This window comes from Dreissena polymorpha, chromosome 7 (assembly GCF_020536995.1).
Source record: "Dreissena polymorpha isolate Duluth1 chromosome 7, UMN_Dpol_1.0, whole genome shotgun sequence".
In the NCBI taxonomy this organism is placed as follows: domain Eukaryota; kingdom Metazoa; phylum Mollusca; class Bivalvia; order Myida; family Dreissenidae; genus Dreissena; species Dreissena polymorpha.
The window spans coordinates 4393419-4420522 of NC_068361.1; the positions used below are offsets into that span (position 1 = coordinate 4393419).

The window sequence follows — 27104 nt, forward strand, 5'->3', positions numbered from 1 at the left end:
TGATGTGCACAGCATTCATGTACACGGTTTTGCTGCACGCAACGTGAAATTTTGGCACCGATTTCAGACGTGTTCAATAATTTATTCTTACATCTAAGATATCGGCACACACAGCAACAAACACGGTCTTGTGTACACTAAAGATTTTTGCAAATATATCTCAATAATATGAGATATTTCCAAAAATAAAGATCTTAACGTTGAGTTTACATTTTGTCCAGCCCGTCTGGTAACCCATGTTAACCAGTTTGATCATGCATCCTGTTAATGCACAGCGTCAGGTATGCTAAGTTAATTTAAAATGTAATTCAGTATTTATTAGTGAAAACTCACGGTCAACACTTATGTATACCATGTGAATATCCCCTAAAGATAAAACCAAAACAACTGTCTAAATTGTAAAATATGCATTCGAGAAAATATGTTGATTTATTTTGAGAGTGCAGCCTACATGACCAAAATATTTGGTATAATGTAACCATCAGAAAGGGATTAGCTACCATAAAAAATAAATAATAATAACGAGCCACAGATACAAGGCTTTATATTTAGTTCAATTCAAAATTAAATATAAATATAATTAAAATTTTAAATATAATGTAAAATGATAATCATCATAATGATAACACATATCTTATTTACAACAGTTTGTCCCTTTGGCAAAATGGCAGCGTCCGTAGTCACAAAATGTTTACCTAAACCCGCGCGTATTATACTTAACCACGTAAGAAAATAATGATTTGTTATCAAATTATATCTAAATATATGTTCATGTTATGTCGTATAGTGGATGTTATTACAAAGATTATAAGTAAAGGAGAGGATTAAGATTTGACATTGAAGGTTACATGCCACTATTTAATATTTCGTGCATTTATCTAAAATGAAATTTAGGAAGATCAGTAAAAAAATTAGTGGCATTGCGTGAATGAGTCAATATTTATCATTATGGTTTAATCATAGTGATAGTCGGTCCTATATCTGACTTGCATGAAGTCATCTCGAACCTGATTTACATAAATATTCATAAATAGGTTAACTTAAGGATGGTCAGTTTATAAGCACTAATCACAGAGATGAAATTAGAATGTAACTTTTTTCTTATTGTTTCTACTTGAATTATCTATGCATATGGTTGTCATAATTAAGGTCTCTTTCATATTTCCTGTCTCGATCTATGCTCTGCTGATTACGACCTTCTAGCAAAACACTCGCATATACAATGGCTATGCTGCAAATGCGAAAGTGTAAATATTTCCAGCTTTACATTTAGAAGTTTTGAATTTAGCTCAAACATTTATGAACATTTGTCAAACATTGATTCTACAAATAGACTCATTCACATCGGGCACCACATTCAGTCCTATGCATTCCAGCAGCCCTACAGTTAGACCCTGCTTATCAAGACAACAACGCTCCTCTTCAACTACCCAATCAATAACCAACAGTTCATCCTTGTTCCTTGTCTCGCAGAAACGAAATCTTCGCATCATGAACATCAACTGTCGCAGTGTTTGCGGAAGCAAATGCTCAGAACTTAAAGCAGCTCTCCACTACATCAAACCTGATATAGTCTGTGGCACAGAGTCATGGCTAAAAGGTTTCAAACCAGGGAAACCAACTGCAACAGACGCCATACAATCCAGCGAGGTATTTCCTGCCCATTACAAGGCATACAGAAATGACAGAGGAACGCTTGGGGGTGGAGTATTCGTTCTTGTCCATGAAGACCTTGTTACTGAAGAGAAAGCGGAATTAGTCACCAACTGTGAGATTGAATGGGTCCAAATCAAGCTAAAAAACAATAAGAAACTACTAGTATCATCTTTCTACATGCCTCACAGAAACATGACAGATGTAAACGAACTACGGAAATCAATAGAGATGGCTATGAGTGACAAGGAACGGCTAACCATCATAGCTGGTGATTTCAATTGCCCTGATATTGACTGGGGAAGTCTATCGGTACGTAGGGAAGCCCAGGACAGAGATGTACAGCAAGCTCTACTCGACCTATCAACCGACTACAACCTCACTCAAGTGCATGACAAGCCCACCAGAGAAAACAGCTTCCTTGATCTCATTTTCACTTTCAACCCATCATTAATCAAGTCCACTGCCAACACCCCCGGGATATCTGATCACGATATTGTTGTAACTGATTCGGACACAAAACCCTATTATATTAAGCAAAAACCAAGACAATGTTTCACTTTTTCTAAGGCAAACTGGGACCATCTGAAGGCCGACATCACAGACATATCAAGACAAGTAGTACAGCTCTAAAACAACAAAAACAACGTTCATCAACTATGGAATACATTTAAATCCCAACTCTCATCAGCTATCCATTCTAATATACCATCTAAAATGAGACCTTCAAATAATTCAGCTCCATGGATTTCCAGAAACATCGAACGTCAACTGAAACGCAAAGCCAGACTCTACAAAAAGGCAAAGAAATCTAACAATTGGGCTAACTACAGAAAATGCCAAAAGGAAACAAAGAGAGCTATGCACAAAGCTGAATGGAATCACATAAACCAAATAATAGAAGAGGGCCTCCAAAACAATAACTCAAAACCCTTCTGGAATTACGTCAAGTCCAGGAAAGAGGATAACATTGGAACAGCTCCTCTACGTGAGCATGGACACCTCATCACAGACAGTAAAAGCAAGGCAGAAATACTAGTAAATCAGTTCCAGTCTGTTTTCACCAAGGATGACACAAACCAGCCAACTCCGCAACTAACAAAGCGGGTAAATGACGACATCCCTCCACTACACATAAGTGAGGATGGTGTACTCAAGCTGCTGAAAAACATCAATGTCCGGAAAGCAGCCGGACCAGATGAACTTCCAAACAGAGTACTGCAAGCCTGTGCTATAGAGGCAACACCAGCCATTGCTGCCATCTTTCAGACGTCAGTAGACACAGGCGAACTTCCAAAGGATTGGCGAGAGGCAAATATTGCCCCAGTCTTTAAGAATGGAGATCGCCACTCGCCAGAAAACTACAGACCGGTATCACTCACCTGCGTGCTCTCCAAGCTATTGGAGCACAGTGATTTTTTTTGCTTTAATTTGTTACAGCCTGTGCCTTTTGAATTGGGAAAATTAGCGCGATAAACTGTGAAATTGGGAAAAATAGCGCGATAAACCATGAAATTGGGAAAAATTAAGCATTATAAATAGGATTATAAGTAACAGAAGTGATATTGTTTTTAAGTGCATGTTCAGGGAGTTTTCTAGAAAAGGAGTCTGGTCAAATTGGGATTTATTTTAATCAATAAAAGTGGCAAGTTTGGGAATGATTTATGGACAAAAATGACTAGATTCAAGTTATATATTTTGTTAGATGTTTAAAAAATAAAGTTGAGACCTAGATTTAAGAAATCATAATTAAGTTATATGAGACTTCTTTCTTAAAAAAAAAAAAAAAAAAAAAAATATTTTTTGGAAGTTGGGCTTTTTTTGGGAAATTTTGGTCAGATTTTTGGGAAAAACGTGTATTTTTGCGATTGGGAAGCAGCCGAAAATCGGCTGTAAATTTGAGCAAAAAAAATCACTGGAGCATATCATCTGTCGTCACATATTAAACCACTTGGACAAACACAAAGTATTAACAAACCTAAATCATGGCTTCCGCTCAGGATACTCTTGTGAAACCCAACTTGTTGTCACAGCCCATGACCTACTCGGATACCATGACCAGAACAAACAGGTTGACACCATCATCCTAGATTTCAGTAAGGCCTTTGACACCGTGCCCCACCAACGCCTTCTGCTGAAGCTTGAACACTACGGCATCTGCGGTCCAATACACAACTGGATATCCCACTTCCTCACACAACGGGAAATGTGCGTCGTGGTTGAAGGAGAGAAATCCCGTAATGTTGCTGTAGGATCTGGCGTACCTCAAGGCACAGTGTTAGGGCCCCTGCTGTTTCTTTGCCATATCAACGACCTACCAGAAAGGGTGAAATCCCACATCCGGCTGTTTGCAGACGACTGCCTACTGTATAGAGCCATCAATTCAATCAAAGACCACCGAATCCGTAACAAGAAGACCTTGAGAATTTACAAATATGGGCCCAGGACTGGGGAATGCGGTTCAACTCTAAGAAATGTTATCTCCTCAGCTCAAAAACGAAATCCTCATTTTTCTACACCATTGGCAACACAATTCTCAAAAATGTACAAGAAAACCCATACTTAGGAATAACTTTCTCCAACGACATGAAATGGAAAACCCACATCTCAAACATTACTAAACGGGCCAACTCTACACTAGGCTTCCTGAGACGCAACCTCAGATACTGCCCCCAAAACTGCCGGAAGACCGCGTACCAAGCGCTCATTCGCTCTAAACTGGAGTATGGGAGTGTAGTGTGGGACCCATACCAGCAAGGTGACATAGACAAGCTAGAGAGAGTCCAACGATCTGCGGCTCGCCTTATCACCAGAGATTACAAATCCAGACAAGAAGGATGTGTAACAGCCATGCTTGACGATCTAAACCTCCCCACACTACAAGAAAGGCGACGCCACCAAAGATTGACGTTCTTGTACAAGGTAGTGAAAGGGCACGTACCGGCTATAAACGTTGATCACTATTTGCATCGACTTAGACCGAAACGCACTATTAGGGCTAAGAAGTTTGAAGATTACGTCCACGACAATATAGTGTTAAAATCGGTGAACAATAACTCTAAGTGCTACCAGCCATTACACACAAACAGTGATAAATTCAAACACTCTTTCTTTCCGCGTACTATCCTTGACTGGAACTTACTCAGTGAAAGCACAGTGAACTCAACATCTATTGAGTGCTTTAAGGCCGCAATATCGGCAAAAGTGGGACATTTGCCAGGCTCATATTAATTTCATGCGCACTCCCCGTTGAATAAAAGCCAAACTTGGTCACTTCAACGTATCCATTCAGATTCAGATATTTAAATTTTGCGGCAGTATGTATAATGCAGGGAAAGGATAATCAAAATTGACATTTGTGGGGCGGGGGTCGGTGTCTTTCACAGAGAATAGATTAAAGGGTAATATGATAATAGATCATAAGATGCTACCTAATTTACTGGCAAAAGCTTAGATATTTGATAACCATGTATTGTAATAAATATATGGACATTATTGTGTACAAAACATGACAAGACCTTCAATAAAAAGGAAATGCATCCAAAAAATTAATTTATATATTTTTGCATGATGAAAAAAGTGTTTTATATCAGCCAAGCTTTAAGGTCTTATATCTTATAACTGTGTGCTTTTTTAGCCTCTGTAATTCAAAGCTGGTTCAGTAGCTTGTTCGTAGTGGATACCCAGCATCTGTTAAATTTTATTATTTTATTTCTATTGGTAGAATGGGCATGTGTAAATCATTGAAAATAGTTTTACCTAATGGAATACAGATATATTTGTTACATGATTAGGAATATAGGAACATATAACATTGTTTCTATTTTTGCAGGTTTTGCAAGTCCAGAAGAATGAGTTTCATTCAACAAGCAGGCTGATGGTATTTGGTTTCTGATATTTCAATATAGTGACAGAAATGTTCATAGTGTGTAAGACGTATAAAACACATTTTTGGATGTCTGAAAAGCAATAGCATTTTAAGTTACACAAATTGCATAATTTGCTGCAGGCTTTTCAGAACCTCTGCCTGTTTGCAGAAATACAATTATGTAGTTCAGTTGTTTTTTTAAACAGTCTACATTGCAATGTGCCTAACCCATGATAAGTATTGAGTGTTTAACTATTGCATCTGCTTATCACTTCAGCAATTTTTTTCGTCCAATTTGGAAAAGTACCAGTCCAATTAATAAAATACCATGTAAAATCCTCAACTTTGGGAAATTCGTGGTATGAAATTCTAAAATTAGGAAATTTGCATCGTGAAATGGTAAGTTTGGGTTTTATTTATTGCTTGGTACAAAAAACAAACTTTAAAATAGTTGTTTACAAGCATTCATAAATTTGTATGAAGAACACAATCATTTACTGCACCAGAACCAGTGTGAATTTCATTCTGCATGACACACTCAGAATCAATTTTTAGCTCGGCTGTTTTCGGAGAAAACCCGAGGTAGCCAGCTTGTCGTCCGACGTCTGCGTGGTGCTAAAACCTTAACATTTTGTTAAGGTTTTGAACATTGGCTCTAAAATCAAAGTGCTTCAATCTACAACTTTGAAACTTCATATGTAGCTGCACCTTGATGAGTTCTACATGCCATACCCATTTTTTGGGTCACTAGGTCAAAGGTCAAGGTCACTGTGACCTCTAAAAAAAAAAAAAAAATCTGACAAGCTTTCATTTATTCAAAACTGCACCCACAGCAGAGCGTGGCACCCGTTATGCGGTGCTCTTGTTTTATTTTGGAATGACTCTTGGTAAATAGACTGAGAAATTGTCCAGCCTTTTGAAGACTCCAAACTTTGTCAATGCAAAGCATTTGTGTGGCTGATGACCACTTTTTTGTCGCGTAGTTTTTAAAATGTCTTATTTCAGATAAAACAACAATAAGAGTTAAAAAATGAGAAATAAAATCGATGGTAAAACACACTGGAAATGAATGGCTCTATCCATTGTATTGGCTGTGTTATTAAGTTTAATTGATTCAGTGTGGGTACGCACAACTTATTGATTTATTCAAATACGCCTTTTTTTTTTAAGACGCCAATTGGGTATGTTGGCATTTTTGTCTGATTGGGAAAGCAGTTAACTGGTACTTGATAAAGAAGGAAAATGATCGCTGCATTTCTATATGAGATACAGATACAACATGAACCTCATGTAACATACATTTTGTAACATAGCTCTTGTTACGAGGTCAAATGAAGTAAAGACCTTTAAAATAATGCATAATGTATTTTTTTAACTAATTGTGAGTAGGCTTGATTGGTAATGTTTGGCTCAGGTACTATTTAAAAGTACCCTAGGTACTCTCTAAGTATACACAATGAACACGGGTAGGGAAAATACACTTAAAGGCACCCAGCCATACTTCTTGGTACTACTTTTTAGTATCATGTCCGTACACTGGGTACTTTGAAGTATATTTAAGAGTACATAGGGTACTTGTTAGAAGTACCGACAACAAGCAATGTTGAGCATACGTAGTGGGTATTGGTCAACAATGAACATTGTTTTTGAAATATAATTTTAAAAATGCTGGTACATTACACTTAGTCTATATACATGTATATACATTTGTAAATTCACACTCACATACTTCACACTTAATAGCATCTCACATTAAAATGCTTGTTCAGGCCACGCACTGCCATTTAAATTCTGAAATAGAATTTACTCTTCTTCAGTACCTTTTGATGCTCATGCAAAGGGGATTAAACACCCTCAGACCAAAATGTAACGGGTTAAAGCCCTATCTAGAGAGTTTTCAATAGCTTTTGAAAGCCAAGAGTAAAATGGCCCATTGCTTTAAAATTTTCAGGAGTCAAATGAAATGTTTAGGGGTCAAAATACAATGTACTGGTTGAAGTCTTGAAAATATTTTGTTTCTGAATAGTTGTTGATTGCTCTACAAATAATGTTTTGCATGAATTTTAGTATATTTATTAGCAAAAAAACAAACAAAATATACAATACAAATTCATTTTAGTGATAGTTTCATGGTAACATTTGCATCAAAATCATTCAAGGCATATCATTTATAGGATTTATAAAACTAATAAAATTGCAAAATGCTTAACCCTTTCAGTGCCGGAACCGAATTTTGAAGGCCTTTGCAAACAGTTTGGATCCAGATGAGACGCCACAGAACGTGGCGTCTCATCAGGATCCAAACTGTTTGCTATTCGGATAGTATTCTTTGAAAAAAAAATCGAAGAAAATGCTTATTTTAGAAATTCAGCAGACAACATTTTAGCAGAAGACAAATTACCCAGCATGCAAAGGGTTAAAGCAGGATTCTGCTTGATTTGAAATCAATGTGGGCTTGCCTTGCAGGCGGTGACAGAGCCTGTGTCGAAGCCCGCCGGTCGTCATGTGGTCACCCTGGTGCCCGGAGATGGGGTGGGGCCGGAGATGATGGCCTCTCTACAGGAGATCTTCAAGACTGCAGGAGTGCCTGTGGACTTTGAGGAGTTCTTCCTCAGGTATTTGTTGGAAGAAGTTTCACTGATTTTAAAAAACTATTCTTAATCACGGAAAAGGGGGTTTTCTGCAGGTGCGTCAAGTGAAATCTTAGATTAGCCAGTGCAGTCTGCGCAGGGACAACACTACGCCTAAACTATATTTTAGCTAAAAAAGAGACTTCCTTTAAACTAAAAATACATCAAGAGCAGAAAATGCTGTCCCTTATTAGCCTGTGTGAACTGCACAGGCTAATCTGGGACATCAATTTACACACATAAATTAAGCCTATTTTTTTCGAACAACGCTTGATTTTAAAATATGTTTTCTTAATGGCAGCTTTTTTTTACAAGGGGGTTCTAAATCAAAATGGCTCAATTACTTTGGAATTTTTAAGTTTAGTGTTTTAAAATCAAAAATGATCTTACAACTGTACAGTATTATAGAAAAAGAAAGAACAGTTTTATCAGCTTGTCATACTCTATAAATTGACACATTTTCTAATAATTCCAGTGAGGTTGCCCGATCCCAAAGTGCCAACTATGACACCGTTCTGGAGTCGTTCAGGCGTAACAGCGTTGGACTGAAGGGCATCATCTCCTCCCCGCACACGTTCAAGGGCAGTGAACTCCGCACGCTCAACATGAAAATCAGGCAACTGAATATCCAACTAACATTTTTTTAACTTTTTGTTTTTAAACAGCCATCCTTTCTAGCATTTTGTGCATTTATAGAATAAATAAGGCAGATTAAATCCCACCTTTAATAAACTCATCTTAAACTAGATTATATTGTAACATTTTAGTTTAAACCTTTTTAGTTAAGCATGATTGTATAGGAAGCCTAAGACTCATTGAAATGCTCTCGAGACCGTATCCTGGTTGGAACCACTACTTGGTGTCTTTTGAGGAGATCTAAAGAATGCTTACAAATTGGGGATCCAACCTATCACCTCCCTATTGCTAGGCCGACATTATACTAATAACGTCATGGCAATTCCACCTTTTATTTGATAGCCACTTTCTAGCATTTTGTGCATTTATAGAATAAATAAGGAATATTAAACCTAACATTTAATAATGCACTTATCTTAAACTAGATTATTTTGAAGCATTTCGTGCCAATGCCATAATTTGCAGGGATAGGAACTTACTTTTTAAAGTTGGTGTCCCAGACATGCAACTATCTTTATAGCTAAAGAAACTTCAGCGTACAGTATTACAGATCAGTACGCTGAAGCGAACCCCATATCGAAAGTCAACCAGAGTCATAACATATTTATGTCACGCTATAAATCAAAGACAGTTCATTTTCTTGGATACATTTCTACATATATTGGTCAATGAATATAAATTACTGCATCAGGGCTCATTTTAAGGTTCAATTGTTTCAGATGCATCTTACAAAAGATGAAAATAACTCGCATCAGCCTGAAATTCACAATTTTGACGCCATTGTCGCTTTGTCATGTGACGAGATTTCATTTTGATACTTTTGGATCGACCTTGACATTTTTTGCTGAAATTGAAATTTGTGATTAACAACTAACGTCTGATGGATTAAAAGACTGATTTCAAGGTGAATCAGGTTATTTTAAATATTTTTTACTTGAGTTTGTATTAACACTACAATTTGTTAACAAAACATGCAAGAATTATTTTAAATACCGGGAAATGGCATTCTGAATTTGAAAACACTTGAGCACATGGTATGTTACTAAAAATAGAAATAACGTCATATGAGCGTAAAATCTCGGGGAATTTCGCATTTCAAGAATGTCTGTCGCTTCGCTGTTTTTCTCGAAATGTTAGAGCAGAAAAGATCAATTTTAAATGTTTTAAAAGATAGTATTCTGTGAAATAGTATTCTGTGAAAGAATATATCAGATTAATGTGAAAAATGTCAATCTTTCCGATCAAGTATTTTATTTGGGCCAACTGCATTTAAAAGCTGTTTTGCACCAGTCTTTGTAACTGTCAACTTTTCGGGAATTTCTGGTTGACATTCCTAATTGGGTTGGTTCATAACTTTTAAGTCACGCCAGTCAAAAATCATAAAAAGCGATATTTAAAGTTATGGTATCCAGAATTATTATCTTTAGTACTTTGATGGCCTGGTTAGATAATAAGGAGCCAAGATTGAATCTATGTACAAAACAGAATAATTTAATTCCTACTTTAAAGGTAAAATAATCAGATAACAATATTATATTGCTGACATGAATCAATGCATGTAGCTCTTTAACAAGCTTAAGTCTTTATTCTTTTTATAAATAAAGTGATAAACTGTGGGACAAAACTAATTTCATTTATTATTATGTCCCCAGGCGTGACTTGGACCTTTACGCAAACGTAGTTCCAGTACGGAGCCTACCGGGCTACCACACAAGGCATAACAACCTGGACTTTGTGATTATCAGAGAGCAAACAGAGGGCGAATACAGCGCTCTTGAACATGAGGTATCAGCTTTCAGGGCCCGTATTCACCAAACAAGTCTTAGACTCTAGTCTTTAAAGAATGAATATTCGTCAAATTGTAATGTTTTCATTGAATAACCATTAATGCAGTTCAATATGAATAAGAATCTAACCCCTCTCACTGCACTACAATTTTTAGTTAAGAACAATTAATTTATCTCATAAGCAACATTTGATCTCTTAGGATTCTTTTTTTTGCCCCCGGATCGAAAGATCGGGGGTATATTGTTTTTGGCATGTCTGTCTGTCATTCTCTTATTCATTGTGTGTGTCACAAAACTTTAACCTTGGTTAAAGTTTGATAACTTTTGCAATATTGAATATAGCAACTTCATAATTGGCATGCATGTGTATCTCACAAAGCTGCACATTTTGAGTGGTGAAAAGTCAAGGTCAAGGTCATCCTTCAAGGTCAGGGTCAAATATATTTGTATTTTTCTTTCCTAAAACTTTAACCTTCTTTTAAGTTTGGTCATAACTTTTTGAATATTGAAGATAGCAACTTGATATATTTGGCATGCATGTGCATCTAATGGAGTTGCACATTTTGAGTGGTGAAAGGTCAAGGTCATCCTTCAAGGTCAAAAGTCAAATTTATGGCTTCAAAGCGGCGCAATAGGGGCATTGTGTTTCTGACAAACACATCTCTTGTTTTGTTAAGACTTCACCACTTAGATATGCTCTTCGAGTTTGTGTAGGAACAGATTAGCAGCAAAAAAACATTAAGCAGAATGTGAATTACTCATAGGCTGTTTTTTTAAATAAGGGTATAAGAACAGAAATTGCAACCCTTATTACCAACACTACTTTAGCAACCTATGTATCTCAAGTTCACTGGATTGGTGTAAAATATCACCCAACTGTTTTGTTAATGTGTTGACAACTTGACAGATTGCTGTAATACATTAATAGATAATCCCATAGAAGATGGTGTCAACTGCTCTCTATTATCAAGCGCATAATTAAGTTCACATAAGCATGCTTTTCGTTGAATATCAATAATAATTGTTTATATGTTTCAACTATCAACCAATCAACACCTTTTATTGCATCCCTTTTACACCCGCCCATTAAATTAGTGCTATTTTTAAGTGAGTAATGTAATATGGATGAAATCTTACAATGAAGAATGTCTGTTTTTATGACAACTTTTAGTCAAGGTTGAGATGCATCTAGAACATATTGCTATTTTTAAATAAATTGTTTCTAGCCTAATTAAGTTGATACCTTATTGCATACACATTTAATTGGTTAAAATTTGAGTAACGAAATTCTGATTTTATTATTATGGATTAAATATAGGGATATAGCAATTAAAATGATACGCAATTTAAGGGTAATGCAAGTCTGGTTACCTATGTTGTCTTTAATGCAAGACACTGAACAGTGAATAATTTGTCAATGATCATGGACAGTAGATTAAATATGGTTTGTTAACACCCTTACAAACTGAAACATTAAACTTTGTAAGACACTATCCTTCCCCAGATATCATCCAGTATGCCATTTATCTTATTGTTCAATGATAGCAGCTGATATCCTAACAATTACTGATACATGAAAGGCATCTGCAAACTTTTGAAACTTTGCACATCTACACTTTTTGGAAGTTTCTTTGCATACAAATTGAATATTTCAATTGGAATTTTGGATTTAAATATTTGTTCCTATGACTAGTCTGTATTTACAAGAATTATTACACATAAAAAAAGGTAAAAAAGGGTAGGACATGCAACATTGAGGGGCAACCCGCTCCCCAGCCATTTGTCTTGAGGTACAGTTCTTACTTTAGAACAAAAAAAGAGTATACTGAGGTATTTAGAATTTTATAAAAATTCATTTAAGAGCGATGGTCTAAGCGAGTATTTTACCGTAATTACTCTATGTTTTCGGACACTCTAAGTTTTTGGACACCCTTTTTTTAGCAAAAATAATTATTTTTCTTGACTCTTAATTTTCGGACACACGAGTTTTCGTCCATAATTAATATCTCTAAGTTTTTGGACAGTATATTTTACAGCGCTATTTTACCAAATTTTGGTCCTGTTTTCGAGATCTAATGACACTTCAATCATGGGGTTTTACAACCGGATTAACATCATAAAACGTGGCAGGTGCATGCCTGAGGGCAACGGACCATTTCATTTGCATTAATGGGTAAATAACCTTGTAAACCGGTATTAAACATTGGTTTCGCCCGATAGCATAAGCGTTATGACAATTATCAGGGGTAGTGCCAATTAACAAATTCAATTATCTACCGCAATGGTATTGCCGATTCTCAGTAAAATAGCTGTTACAAATAATAAACGCTTCAAAGTGTGATGAACCGTATTGCAAGTTTTACGACCAATAGAAGGTGTAAGACAACAACTATCGGAAACGAACAAAGAATTCATAGTTTGCTTTTTTATTGCGTTAATTACAGGTTCATACTAGCGAGTATCGGTAATTCACATGCTCTTCTTTGAACTCGTTGGCCAAAGTACAACCTTGTAGTAACTTTCTGTCAAATAAATTTAGCATTTAAAATTATTAAAAATGCAATGCAAACATAACTGTGATTTATTCTATACTGTATTTTACAAGCGCGTGCTATGACCGGTAGTCGTTGATACAATGGACGCTATTTAGGGACACTTCAATTTTTCGACTCTTAAGTTTTCGGACACCTGTATTTTGAGAATATTTTTCGTATCTAAGTTTTCGGACACGAATAAAAATAATTATTTTGAAGTGTCCAAAAACAAAGAGTAATTACGGTAGTCGGAAATCTTGACGGAATTTGGGAAAGCATATAAATATAAGTAGTCTAATATACTAATAATATCAGTGATACATGAAGAAACTTGATACATTTCAGAGTTCCAGTGTTAACATGTACTCCCAACTTTATTTTCCATAGGGTACTTGTACTCCCCACACCAATGTTTAAATGGTATTTGCAACAATTTAAATGGTTAATTACACAAATACTGCTGATGCATTATTATTGCATTATTGTATTTTTGTATTTCCGTTGCATTTCTGTTTGTTCAGAGTGTACCAGGGGTGGTGGAGTCCTTGAAAATCATCACTGAAGCCAAGTCAAAGAGAATCGCCAAGTTTGCATTCGACTACGCAGTGAGACACAAGCGAAAGAAGGTTACAGCCGTACATAAGGCAAACATCATGTATGAATAATTTGCAAGTGATTTCAGGCTAAAATTACATTTTCATCTTGCAGTAAGTTACTGGTGTAAGTTACTGGTGAATGTATGCAAAGTTTGCATTTGACTAAGCATTCAGATACAAGTGGAAGAATGTCTTTTCTATGCACATGCATTACAACATTTTAGCAGTAGTGTTTTAAGTTGTGGTCTTATTTCAGCTGTGTCATGGGAACATCGGTCTTATGCTTTTTGTGGCCAGGGTAGCTCCAGAATAGTCCGCCCTATTGCACAGGCTGGTCAGGAGATACACTGAAGGCTAACAAGGCAAACAAGGTTTTGTGGTCTCGATAGCAGGTAGCAGATGCACAGGCTGGACGAGAGCTATGCGGCCGCATTAAACATAAGACCCATTTTCCCATGATGCTGCTCATTTGATATTTATTGAAAATGAATGCATTTTATGAGCTTACCTGAGCACGGTGAGTAGTTGTGGCGAGTCTTGTGTCGTGCATCATGGGTTGTACAGTATGCTGTGTCAACTTGTAGCTCTTGATTAACCCTTTCAGTGCGGGAACCGAATTTTAAAGGCCTTTGCAAACAGTTTTGATCCAGATGAGACGCCACAGAACGTGGCGTCTCATCTGGATCCAAACTGTTTGCTATTCTGATAGTATTCTTTGAAAAACAATGAAGAAAATGCTAATTTTAGAAATTCAGCAGACGACAATTTAGCAGACAACAAATTTCCCAGCAAGCAAAGGGTTAAAGTTCATCCGAATTTTTATCCTTACAATGTCAAAGCCAAGTTGGAGTCTGGATCATGGGTATCCAAAACCTAAGTTCACCATTTACCACTCAGAAACGCACTTTGACGCATTTGAAGTCCTTTAGAAAATCAAATTACATTTAAGTCCTTTTTAACCAGGTTTTCCGAAGGAAAAAACTGGTTATTAGATTGGCGAATGCGGGCGGGCTGGCTGGCTGGCTGGCTGGCGGGCTGGCTGGCTGGCTGGCGGGCTGGCGGAACAAGCTTGTCCGATCCATAACTTTGTCGTTCATTGTGAGATTTTAAAATCATTTGGCACATTTGTTAACCATCATTAGACGGTGTGTCGCGCGAAAAAATTACGTCAATATCTCCAAGGTCAAGGTCACACTTTGAGTTCAAAGGTAAAAAATAGCCATAAATGAGCTTGTCTGGGCTATAACTATGTCATTCATTATGACATTTTAAAATCATTTGGCACATTTGTTCACCATCATGGGACGGTGTGTTGCACGAAAGAATCACGTCAATATCTCCAATGTCAAGGTCGCCACGACTAAAAATAGATTTATTTTAAAACAAACTTACAAAGGGCGTTAATTTTGTTTGTTCATTTCAAAAGTTCAGTTTTAGTTGTCTCCCTTTATCAGATTTTTTTTCACAATGAAAACCTGGTTTTGTGACAATTTTGTCCCTTGTTAATATTTTCAAGTTTGAAAGGCTTCATTTCCAATCCTAAGATACTAATTAGTAGCAAACGGCATAAAACCTGAACCTGTTACTCGCAGGCTGTACTTGTTTTATGCTGTTTGCACATAGCAATTTTCACTTTGCATCTGAGTGGAAAAGGGTTAAATTAGAAAACAGCAACATATGACCATTCTAGAAGCCACATTTATGGGTGAATCTTGATTGAACTCTTGATGAAATTTGGTCAGAATGTTGATCTTGACAATCTCAAGACCTTGTTTTGAATCTGGGTTTAGTGGGGTTAAATGTAAGTCACCAGGTCAAGTCTTGAACAATGGTGTACCTTGAACTTCAAGCAGTTCAGCTTTTCAAGGCCGTTATGACCATCTTGTAATTTGCAAGACCAGTTCTGGCTAGAGCAGTTGCATGCTTAAATAATATTTGAAATGCTACTGCTCAATGTAGTCACAATGATGTCCTTTCATAGTAAAATAGAAAGCAATATGTGAATGTTACAAGTATGTTATTATTCCTTAATTTAACAATGGTGTTTTAACAGTTAAAAGATATAATAATTTTTTTATGATAGGTATTCTAGTGGTAAACATTATGTCTCAAACTGTAGTGGTTAAATTTTTTATGATTTCATTGCAAATTGACTATAGCTGGGGCTTATAAAAGTTTAATACATTAATCATTGTTGATCTTAACTTAATAATTTTTTGCAAAGCAACAACAAAAGCAACAAGACACAAGTAGCACAACAATCAAGACTGGTGAAGTGCACACTGCAATACAAATTGCTTTTGCTTTAATGTCAGAACCAGTTTGCAGTGCTTAGGGCATGTGGTTTGAGACAAAACTGACATGCGATTTTTTTAGAAAATTGTTTTGCATAACTTGGCAGAAAAGTTTTTATAAGTTCTGTACAAACACGCATAGAACAGTTTTGTGAAAGAAATAACTATTAAGTCTTCTTAAGTATTTATTTTTCGAAACTGGTTGATGATATTTTCTCAGAATTTACCATTATTATTTATATATTCAAAAAAATGACTATTAAGTCTTCTAAAGTATTTTTTATGGAAACTGGTTGATGATATATTCTCAGAATTTACCATTATTGCAAAACAACCACATTGATGAATTTAAGATAGTTTTGTCAAAGGCTGTTGTATCTTAGAAACAATATGTGTGTGTTATATATTTCAGGAAACTTGGCGATGGTTTGTTCTTGAAATCCTGCGAGGAAGTGGGAAAGTATTACCCATCCATCAAGCTGGAGAACATGATAGTAGACAACTGCTGTATGCAGGTACATGGCTTGGGCTGGGACCGGTAACGTCAAAGCATCTGGAGTCTTTACTGTGTTACTACTCTAGAAGCCTCAATTTCAAAATCAATCTTGATGAAACTTGTTGAGAATGTTTATCATGACACCATATAGATGAAATTTAAATCTGGGCTGCATGTGTTTATAAACATAAACAAGGTCATCAGATCGAATATAAAAAAAAACCTTGTTACCACTATAGAAGCCATATGTATGACTTATTTGTCATGAAACTTGGTCAGGATGTTTATTTATGGTACATGTTTGAATCTGGGTTTCATGTGTCCAAAACCAAAGTCATGTGGTCATATCGTAGAAAAACCATGTTGACACTATAAAAGCATATAACTCAATCTTGCTCAAACATAGTCCGAAGGTTTACCTTGACAATAGCATTAACACTAATTGATATCAGTAAAAAAAACTAGGTCACCAGGTCATGTTTATTACAATTGGTGTACCTTTAACTCAGATGATATTGAGCAATTTAGGACACTCATGGCCCTGTTGTTTATGTTACAAGGTGAGCACTTTAAGAACATCAAAGCTCTGCCAGTTAGAAATCTTGTTGATTTAGAAATGGTTGTTTTATTCTTTTGTGAATGGCACTGCTTCAACAGTATACAATAATAAATATTGACTATATTCACAGCTGGTTTCCAAGCCCCACCAGTTTGATGTGATGGTGATGCCCAATCTCTATGGTAACATCATAGACAACCTGGCTGCTGGGCTGGTGGGAGGGGCCGGGGTGGTACCAGGGGAGTGTTACAGCGACAATGTGGCGGTGTTTGAACAGGTGAGAATAGAGGGACAATGTGGCAGTATTTGAACAGGTGAAAATATCATACATTGGCACGTGTTCACCAAACAAGACTTAGTCTTAGGTACAAGAATAAAGAATATTCTTCAAATAAGAATATTCAATATTTGCTTGAATTTTGAGTTAAACTTGTCATAACCACCTCTATGCTAAAAACATATTTTTATGCCCCTGGATCGAATGATCGGGGGTATTTTGTTTTTGGCCTGTCTTTCTGTCATTGTATGTGTCTGTCACAAACTTTAACCTTGGTTAAACTTTTTCAATAACTTTTGCAATATTGAAGATAGCAACTTGATATTTGGCATGCATTTTGAGTGGTGAAAGGTCAAGGTCATCCTTCGAGGTCAAAGCTCAAATACATGACTTCAAAGCGGCGCAATAGGGGGCATTGTGTTTCTGACAAACACGTCTCTTGTTCTTGGTTCTAATTTAGTTTTTATTCTTATGTCTAAGAATTGGTTGGGAAAGTTCGGCCAAGGTTAAATTTAAAATGATTTAGCAATGGAAATAAAATGTTAAGTACATAAATTAATAGGTAGTACTTATTGATGAGATGTGCAGTGCACAAGAACCCTAAATCAACATCCTTTATTTTAAGAGTTAATACCCTTTTCTACTTGACTTTTGAATGGTAGCTCGGTCTCAATGATTGGAAGTGCAGTGCACAAAAGCTTTAACTCCAGCTTTCATAATTTAACAGTAATTGCCCTTTTGAATTTAATGCTGAAAATATTCCAGTGTATATCTTGAACATAATGTGAGTTATCAAGGCACACCTTTATATGTGTGAATCATCCATTGTTGTTAAACCAATCTTTAAAAAAACATAATTTCCGATGCCCTCTAAAAAAGTGATCTACTCGGGGTATTTCAGGCTGGACAATGATAGTTCTAGTTTCAACCATACAACATTATCTGTGCATTTGTCAATTTAAATATATGATCTATGTTCTGGGAAAACTGGGCTTAATGCATGTGCGTAAAGGGTCATCCCAGATTGGCCTGTGTAGTCCACACAGGCTTATCAAGTACGACACTTTTCGCTTTTATTATATTTTTGTTTAAAGGAAGTGTACTAAAACAAAATCCAATTTAGGCTGAAACTTTCGGTGAAAGTGTTGCCCCTGATGTATGTGCGGACTGCACTGGCTAATCCTGGAGGACACTTTAACGCACATGCATGAAGCCCAGTTTTCCCTACACAATGCTCAAAAAAAAAAAAGATAACAAAATTGTGTTATTGAGACAGTTCCTATTCTTATATTTCCAGGGCGCCAGACACGCCTTTGCGACAGCAGTGGGTAAGAACATTGCCAACCCCACCGCTGTGTTACTGGCGGGATGTAACATGCTGCGACATCTGTCCCTAGTCTACCACGCCAAACTAATCGAGGAGGCCATCTATAAAGTTGTGCGCACTGGAAAGGTAACATATGAGTCTGGTTCTGGGAAAACCGGGCATAATGCATATGCGTAAAGTGGGAGTCCCAGATGAGCCCTTGCAGTTTCTAAAGGCCAACCAGAGACGACACTTCTCCGCACTTATGGAATTTTCTCATAAAATGGAAGTCTCTTATTAGTGTTGACCCTGATTAGCCTGTGCATACTGCACAGGCTAATCTGGGACAACCCTTTACTCACATGAAATAAGCCTTGTTTTCCCAGAACAAGGTTCATATTATTAATATTCACACAGTGTTTTGATGAAGTGTTGGAAGTGCTCGAGGTGAGCCATGGTGAATGACATAAATATGTCGTTGTCTGTCACTGTGTTTTGGTTGTGCAGCGTCGACTTTATGCTCATTTCCAGTCCATATGCATCATTTTTCACTCAGTCTTAATGAAACTTGATAACAATGTTCATCTTGACAAATGTCAGATATGGTTCTTGTGTGTCCAATCACTAGATTACCAGTTTAAATCTTGTTATCACTCAAGAAATAACATTTAATACTCTATTTTCATGAAATTTTGTCAGCATTATGATCTTGACAATATCTAAGCCTGGCTAGAAAAGGTCAGGTGTGTCCAAAACTAGTAGGTGACCATGTCCTAAAGATTTTTTACCTCTTGAGAGGCCACATGTATGATTCAATATTGATGAAACATGGTGATACATTATCAAAGATATGATTTTTTCTGGGTCGAATGGGTTCAGGCAATGTCTTAAACAGTTGGTTTAACTTTAATTCAGGTGCGAGATGTAGGGCCATCATGGCCTTCTTGTTTACAGTTGGCAATTAGGGAGCAATACATGGAGCATTTATAATTGTCAGATAACAGTGGAATACTGGCATCGAATTAATCTGTTCATGGTTATTAGCTCGTCAGCCCTCTGATGTCTCCTGTCTGACGACCGCCGTTCACAACGTGCTAAAACCTTAACATTGGATCTAAAATCAAAGTGCTTCCACCTTCAACTTTGAAACTTCATATTTAGATGCACCTTGATGAGTTCTACACGCCCCACCCATTTTGGGGTCACTAGGTCAAAGGTCAAGGTCACTGTAACCTATAAAACAATAAACAATAATAATTCTGACAAGCTTTTATTTATTGAAAATTGCACCTGTAGCCGAGGGTGGCACCTGTTATGTGGTTCTCTTGTTATTATTCTCATGGCATTTCATTTCTGTACCAGAATGTAGTTATGAACAGAACAATTTCTGGTATTCCTTTGTTCATTATGCATTTTCGTACTCAGAAAAGCTGCATTAATAATACATTTAATTATTTTGTGATATGTTGTAGCTTTGCTGTTATTTAAGTATTTAATAACTTGTGTGCTGTAAAATGCCATTGAATATATTTTGTACAAATTAAAACTTCATCAGATGATACAGTTTCAGCTTTCATTTAAACCAATTTATTTAAGCTTGTTTGCATCACAAGGCGAAACCCTATAGAAACGCTCTCAAGTCTGCTTCCTGAGTAGAACCAGTACTTGGGATTCCATGGGGTAGATCTCAAGAACGTTACTACGGTGGGGATCTAACCTGTGACCTCCCCGTCGCTGAGCGGAAACCATATCCACTAGGCTACGGAGAACTTATAATTCATTTGTTTGACTGTTTGTACCAGGTTCGAACTCAAGACATGGGGGGATATGCCACCACCGTTGACTTCACCAAGGCCATCGTCAACACCCTCCATTGAAGACCCTATGGGTGTTTGAATCTCAACCGATTGCTCTGTAAAATGTATAGCTGCCCACCATTAACCATACTTATAACTTCACGCATGCAATTAATATTCTGTTTTGATGAATTTGTTTTTTTCCACATTGGAATTGAGTTACATAGTTAAAAGAATATAACAGTGTTCTGGTGTCATTAAACGCAAAATGAACATGCGCAACATAAAGATAGTGTGCATATACATGTTGAACACAATTTAATGTTATGTATGTTTTTTGAGTTCGTAATGTGTTACATGTAAGTTGGCGGATGAGAGATAGACCTCTAGTAACTTCCTTTCTCTAGCTTGTTTGTATAATATTAAGTATGTTATATATATATTATTTTTAGAACAGAAAACCCCGTCACACAAAATTTGCATGTAGCAGGATGTTGTAATGTTTGTGCTTCATGTCGTTTTACTGTGTTTCGTTGTTGTTTGTTATTTATTGCAATATTACATTTTAAAGTTCGGAAATAAAGCAATACATTTAATTCTGTTTTTATTCTTTTCAAGAAAAATCGTTAAGATAATTTTTTACCCCATTTATGCCTAGCATCTAGAAAAAATGCATTTGCAAACAGAGTAGACCCAAATGAGACGACGCATGATGCAGCGTCTCATCAGGGTCTGCGCTGTTTGCTTAAAGGAATTTCTGTAAGAAATATTCTAAATATAGAAATAAATATACTAGACATCCCTGATTTTGGAAATAAATCGAACCAATTTAGAAGGATGGGAGAGTCCACAAGGCATAAATGGGCTAAACAAGAATTCAGAAAAAGGAATTTAGTTTATAGATACAAACATCTGAATAAACAAATTTAATAAGTGCTGCTTATGGTGACGAGGTGTTAAGAAGTCTTTGCTGTTGCTGTCTCTCGCCTGAACATGGACAGTAAAACAATTAATCAAAGACATATATATAGTATTCTCTAGGTCTTTGAATTAATATAATACTATTGTTTTGGTTATTGTCACTACTATTTCTCTTTTTATTTTTTGAATTATTTATCGTACACCATTGTTACCAAGTAAAAGAACATCGAGCACTTTTTATTCTTTATACTCACGTTCACAAATATGCCTTAAATCCAGTTAAATTAATTGGTTTCCTTTCTCGACTTAAAAACGCGGCCATAATTGCCTTATCACGCGATCACACATTAACAAATGCATTTTTTTTCGCAGATGCGCAGATATTGCAAATGTCATCGGTCTTTAAAACGGTAAAACAATTCCCAATCAAAACTACTTAAATTACATGCACATACATTAAATTAGAATGATATTTGTGTTAATCAGCAAGTGTCGTAACGTAGGCCCTTTTTGCATCGATCTAGTTCTTATTGCTTTCAGTATACGTCTTGTGCAAAACATCGGGCCTGCGCTAGTTTGTACAATCATTTTTTCAGGTCTTGAAAACGAGGTTTGTTTGTGAAACATTATGTCCCCCAACTATATTTGACCTTGACCGTTCACCACTCAAAATGTGCAGCTCCCTGAGATACACAAGCATGCCAAATATTAAGTTGCTATCTTCAATATTGCAAAAGTTATGACCAATGTTAAAGTTTGACGCAAACAAACAGACAGGGCAAAAATAATATATAATAATAAAAAACACGAAAACGAAATAACAATTTTGATAGCAAAACAGTACTGTTCATTTCGGAGTATGAGCATTATGTTTAACAAAATAATGTACGGTCAGTGTTTAATTGAGTTTAATCAAAATAAGCATAATCAAAATAAGCATTTGTATTTCAAAATAACAAGAACATATATTCATGTTGATTTCGGTACTTCCAGCAGCCTCAAGCTTTCATATAGAGAAGCATCGCAGCTAATTTTCTCCCGGGCTTCATGTATGTGCGTAAATTGTCATCCCAGATTAGCCTATCAAGTCCGCACAGGCTAATCTGGGACAACATTCCGCTTGTATGGTAATTTTCGTTAAAAGAAAGTTTCATCCTAGCTAAAATCTAGTTTAGGCGAAAAGTGTCGTCACTGCTTAGCCTGTGCGGCATGCACGGGCTAATCTTGGAAGACAATTCACGCACACTCAAGAAGCCCAGTTTTTCCAGAACGACGCTTATTTTTTCCCGGACATGCAGTGGCTGACATCAGGGTCGATTGTTAAAGCCAGGTTCTTGCATTTCGCCTTGGAAAGCTCGCACCTGTGAAACAAAAATAAAAACAATGATTCAACACGCAAGACTATGGAGTGCGATTAATATCAATAACGTCAAATCGAGTATATGCTAAAATACTGTAAATACTTCAAGGTCGCCGTTGCGTAGTGTCCGCCTACCGACCGGAAGGTCAAGCGTTAATCTTCACTATGGAAGCGTTCTTGAAACTTTCCCAAATACTTCTTTACCCATGAAACTAATAAAAAAGCACGAAATGTAATGGCGACGCATATACTAGTACATGATTTTACAATAAACGCGAGTATCATGCCGTTCGATTAGCGCTTTTGACCTAGTCGACGCGGGTTCTATTTCCGATTTAAAGCGGGATTATACAATTTTGTCAAATGTTTATGAATTTATATAAAATGTGTAAAAAACTTATTATATATATCAATATAAATTAAAATAAAAGTTAAGAAGAACATGTGTCGAAAAATGCGAAATAAGCCAGATAATTATTTCTGAAATTGAAAACGGCTGTACAGCCGAATTCGCCAGCATGTATACCATTCATGTACGATGTGAATCTACATTTAGTTTAAAGAATTATTTGAATTTTTGCAACGATATCTAGTCAAACGACACACAAACACTGACGCCTATCCTATTACAAAGACGAATGCTTCGGTTATTGTAGGAAAATATGTACGTCACAATCGGCTCGGGTGCTAATTTGTGTTTGCTGCATTTTATTAAATTCGGCTTTAATGTATAATTTTTCTTGCCTATGTTGTGTTATTGTAACATATTTTATCAAAATAGTACAATTAAACACATATAAAAAATCGTATAATCTCGCTTTAAGGTGCATGGATTATGAGATTGAATTGTGGACAGGTTGGGATCCCCCCTCACACACACAGCACAAGACATTTCAGCACAAACCAAAGATATGTAAATGACAGCTCATATGCACATTTCGTCTTAACTACCGTGTCTCTAGTAAGTATACTAGGAAGGAATGCTAAGAAAACTTCCGGATCCTGACATAAATATATATGTGTAAACCAAACTGTATCAACCTTCCATTTTAATAAGATTTATATAAGTGTATAGCACATCCATCCAGTTACCTATCACCACGATATATGTTACATATCGGTGTTTTGTTATTCCTATGGTGGTGTATTTTTCCAATGTCAAGTTAGCTGACTATAATCATGTCAACGGATCAGCTCTTTATAAATGAAATAATCTTGAATTCGACAAATATTACTACAACACAAATAAATGTCAATAAATTTTAGTTTAACGATTAAATTATATTTGTGAATTGTTCAAAATTTGAAATTTAATCACGATAGAAATGAGTCGCCATCAGTCTTGTTGTCCTAAATACTTTATTTTATATAATTAAAATAAACTCTTTCGACTAACTTCATTTTTACTATTATTTTTTAACGTTATTTCGTTCCATAAATATGTGACGTGTGTACATCAGAGTTCGCAATTTATGATTGCCTTACAAAAAGTGCAAAAACAATGTATACCGGTTTGGATAGAGGTTCCCGTCCGTTCCGCACACGACGTCAAAAGTCGAGGCGCAGATAATGGCGTTGACATTTTGGCAGAACACATTTTGCACAACAGCGGCAATCGGGTTGACAGTGGTGGAGGCCTCCGGTGTTGCTGTCGGTACGTCGTTGGTTACCGTTGTCATAGCAACAGTGCTCGTAACGACGCATGCGCCATGGTTTTGCAAGTGGAGTTTGGAGTCCGAGTGTAGTCGAGCGCACAGCGCGTGAGTAAAGTAACAGCTGTTTCAAACACAAAGATAATATTGATGTTGAATATTGTGAGTTTAACCCATTTATGCCTAGCGGACTCTCCCATCCTTCTAAATTAGATCCATTTATTTCCAAAATAAGGGATGTCTAGTATATTTATTTCTATATTTAAAATATTTCTTAAAGAAATTTCTTTAAGCAAACAGCGCAGACCCTGATGAGACGCCGCATCATGCGGCGTTTCATCTGGGTCTACGCTGGCTGCCAAGGCCTATTTTTAGACGCTAGGCATAAATGGGTTAAATAACACTACAATATGTCCAAATTATTGCCCAATCAATTAACTGTGGCTGGAAAGATAAAGTAGAATTTTGTTGTTGTTTTGGTACCAAGGTTGTGCAATACATAAACCGGGCGGTAACTGATTTTAAATAGAGTTCTATTGTCATAATGATTCGTTGTTGATCATTTTGGGACATGATTGGTTAATATAGCACCGTGCTTTTCACTTCCATCGAAATACATCAAAATCCATTCATGCTAGACAGTGTTTTGTGACCATACACAAAGCCAAGACGTATATCTTTAACAATATGGGCATACGTTGCTTAATGACATAGTGCATACAAATAATGTTTACATGCTTGTGCATATGGATATGACATCGTACAATTCAGATCGCGACAGTCACATTATCCTCCAAGATGGAAAAGGCCCTCGGCGACCCTTAGGTGTGGGAATAATGATGAGCTCACGAATTTCATTTAAATCTAATGAAGTCTTCGAACTTTCGACCATAGACTTAAGTGAACATAACGCAAAAAATGTCTTAATACTATCGACGTTTTCGTAACATTGACAGTTTTGTTCGTAGAGAGGACACCAGTCCAATGTGACCGGGTTGTCTTCATTTCTTTCTTACTGGTTTTCGTATGTTTTTCCGTCCGATCCGCACACTTTTTCGTCTCCCGGGGTGACATGCGTAGCGCAATCTACGAGCAGTAGCTCCAGGCATAGGTGTTCGTTATAGTGAACATCCAGCAACACAATGACGGCATCGACCTCGTGTTGATTTGGCACGTGCACATCGGGTTTACCAGAAGTGGAACTGACTTAAAATTGTAGAAAACGTTGTTTAGCGGAAGTAAAACCGACTGATAATTGTGGAAAACGTTGTTTATCGGAAGTGAAATCGACTGAAAATTGTGGAAAACCCTATTTACCGGAAGTTAAATTTACTGTAAAGTTGTTTAAAACATTGCAATTGATTGGAGGAGAGGATAGTTTGAGCCGCGTCGTGCGGAATTATGTCTAATCCATGGGCGGCCAGCGTGGCTCCAGACCAGCCTTGACGATCGCGCCGTTCGGGCAGGACCTACGCTGTCCGCTATAGAGTCACGCTGAATTAGCGCACATGGTAGGACCTGACCAGACGGCGCGGATGAGTATACTGGGTTGGAAATACGCTGGCCGCATATGACATAAGACCCATTTTCGCATGACGTTAATCATATTTTAAAACATAATTTTTCTTTGGCATGTTGCGATTCTTGATTTATGTCCACGAGAAGAAAAAAAATGTCCCAGATATATTATGGTCTGTGTAAGAATGAAGATGTAGATATGTAGTTTTTATACCTGACGTGTGATCACTGATGATCATAAAAGAAGAGAGGAAATGTGACTTAAGGCTTCTCCTTTGAAACAAACGACCTTTTTAATAACACACATTTAAACGCATGCATCATACAGTGTGGCTTATTTTGCTGTCAGCAAAATTCACTTCATTTCTCTTTTGTTAGATCACCGTACTTACTGTACATGAGAAAAATCACAACGAATCCGAATTTCGATGCCATAGTTCGGTTTAGACTACAGTAGGTCCGTGGTGTTTGTATTCGCGCCTCCGATAAGGCTTGTTCGTGAACGTTGTCTCCATAAAGAGCACCCAAAAGACATGACCCACATATGCGATGATAACAAACTCTTATATAAAGAATTTAAATGCTCCTCATTTGGGCATAAACGAAGTTCAACGTGGGAAAAATATAAATCTGGCATGCATAAACACTTTTATTAAACTATTAAATTATGGACAGTTTAAACTGTTTGTGTAAACCAACTAAAAATTCATTTTTAACGTGAATAATGGTCCAATACCTAAGAAATCTGTGCTCCTTGAAGTATCGAATGAGTATCTTAAGATTATTGAGGCCTGTTTCAAGAAACTTGCAATTTTTATCTTAATTAAGTGGACAAAATTGTGTGATTTATTTTATCAAACTAAAAGCAAGTATGAATTACAACAGATAATGCTATATACACTGGAAACATAATGTTCTATTTAACCCATTTATGCCTAGCGTCTAGAAAAAAAGGCCTTGGCAAACAGCGTAGACCCAGATGAAACGCCGCATGATGCGGCGTCTCATCAGGGTCTGCGCTGTTTGCTTAAAGGAATTTCTGTAATAAATATTCTAAATATAGAAATAAATATACTAGACATCCCTTATTTAATGGATCCAATTTAGAAGGATGGGAGAGTCCACTAGGCATAAATAGGTAAAGAGGAAAAACAATACGCGGTGTTTTTAAGATGTTTCTGCAATGCGGGCCCTGGGTTCCAACCCGGATAGTCTTAGTGA

The 27104-nt window shown here is 36.6% G+C and overlaps 2 protein-coding genes across 2 annotated transcripts; one reads left to right on the forward strand and one right to left on the reverse strand.

The window, feature by feature from the left end:
* The first annotated feature begins 628 nt into the window (after positions 1–628).
* LOC127838118 (isocitrate dehydrogenase [NAD] subunit beta, mitochondrial-like) lies at positions 629–21028 on the forward strand. Its single transcript, XM_052365691.1, has 10 exons — positions 629–724; positions 5486–5533; positions 7988–8136; positions 8627–8767; positions 10440–10572; positions 13630–13763; positions 16411–16513; positions 17184–17330; positions 18628–18783; positions 20439–21028. The coding sequence occupies exons 1-10, from the start codon at positions 665–667 to the stop codon at positions 20511–20513; spliced, it is 1146 nt and encodes a 381-aa protein (XP_052221651.1). The 5' UTR covers positions 629–664; the 3' UTR covers positions 20514–21028.
* A 1216-nt stretch (positions 21029–22244) lies between these two features.
* LOC127839414 (four-domain proteases inhibitor-like) lies at positions 22245–26414 on the reverse strand. The gene is made up of 4 exons (XM_052367775.1): positions 26276–26414; positions 25382–25571; positions 24223–24489; positions 22245–22714 (listed from the first exon to the last, which is right to left on the reverse strand). The coding sequence occupies exons 1-4, from the start codon at positions 26316–26318 to the stop codon at positions 22630–22632; spliced, it is 585 nt and encodes a 194-aa protein (XP_052223735.1). The 5' UTR covers positions 26319–26414; the 3' UTR covers positions 22245–22629.
* Positions 26415–27104: the final 690 nt, after the last annotated feature.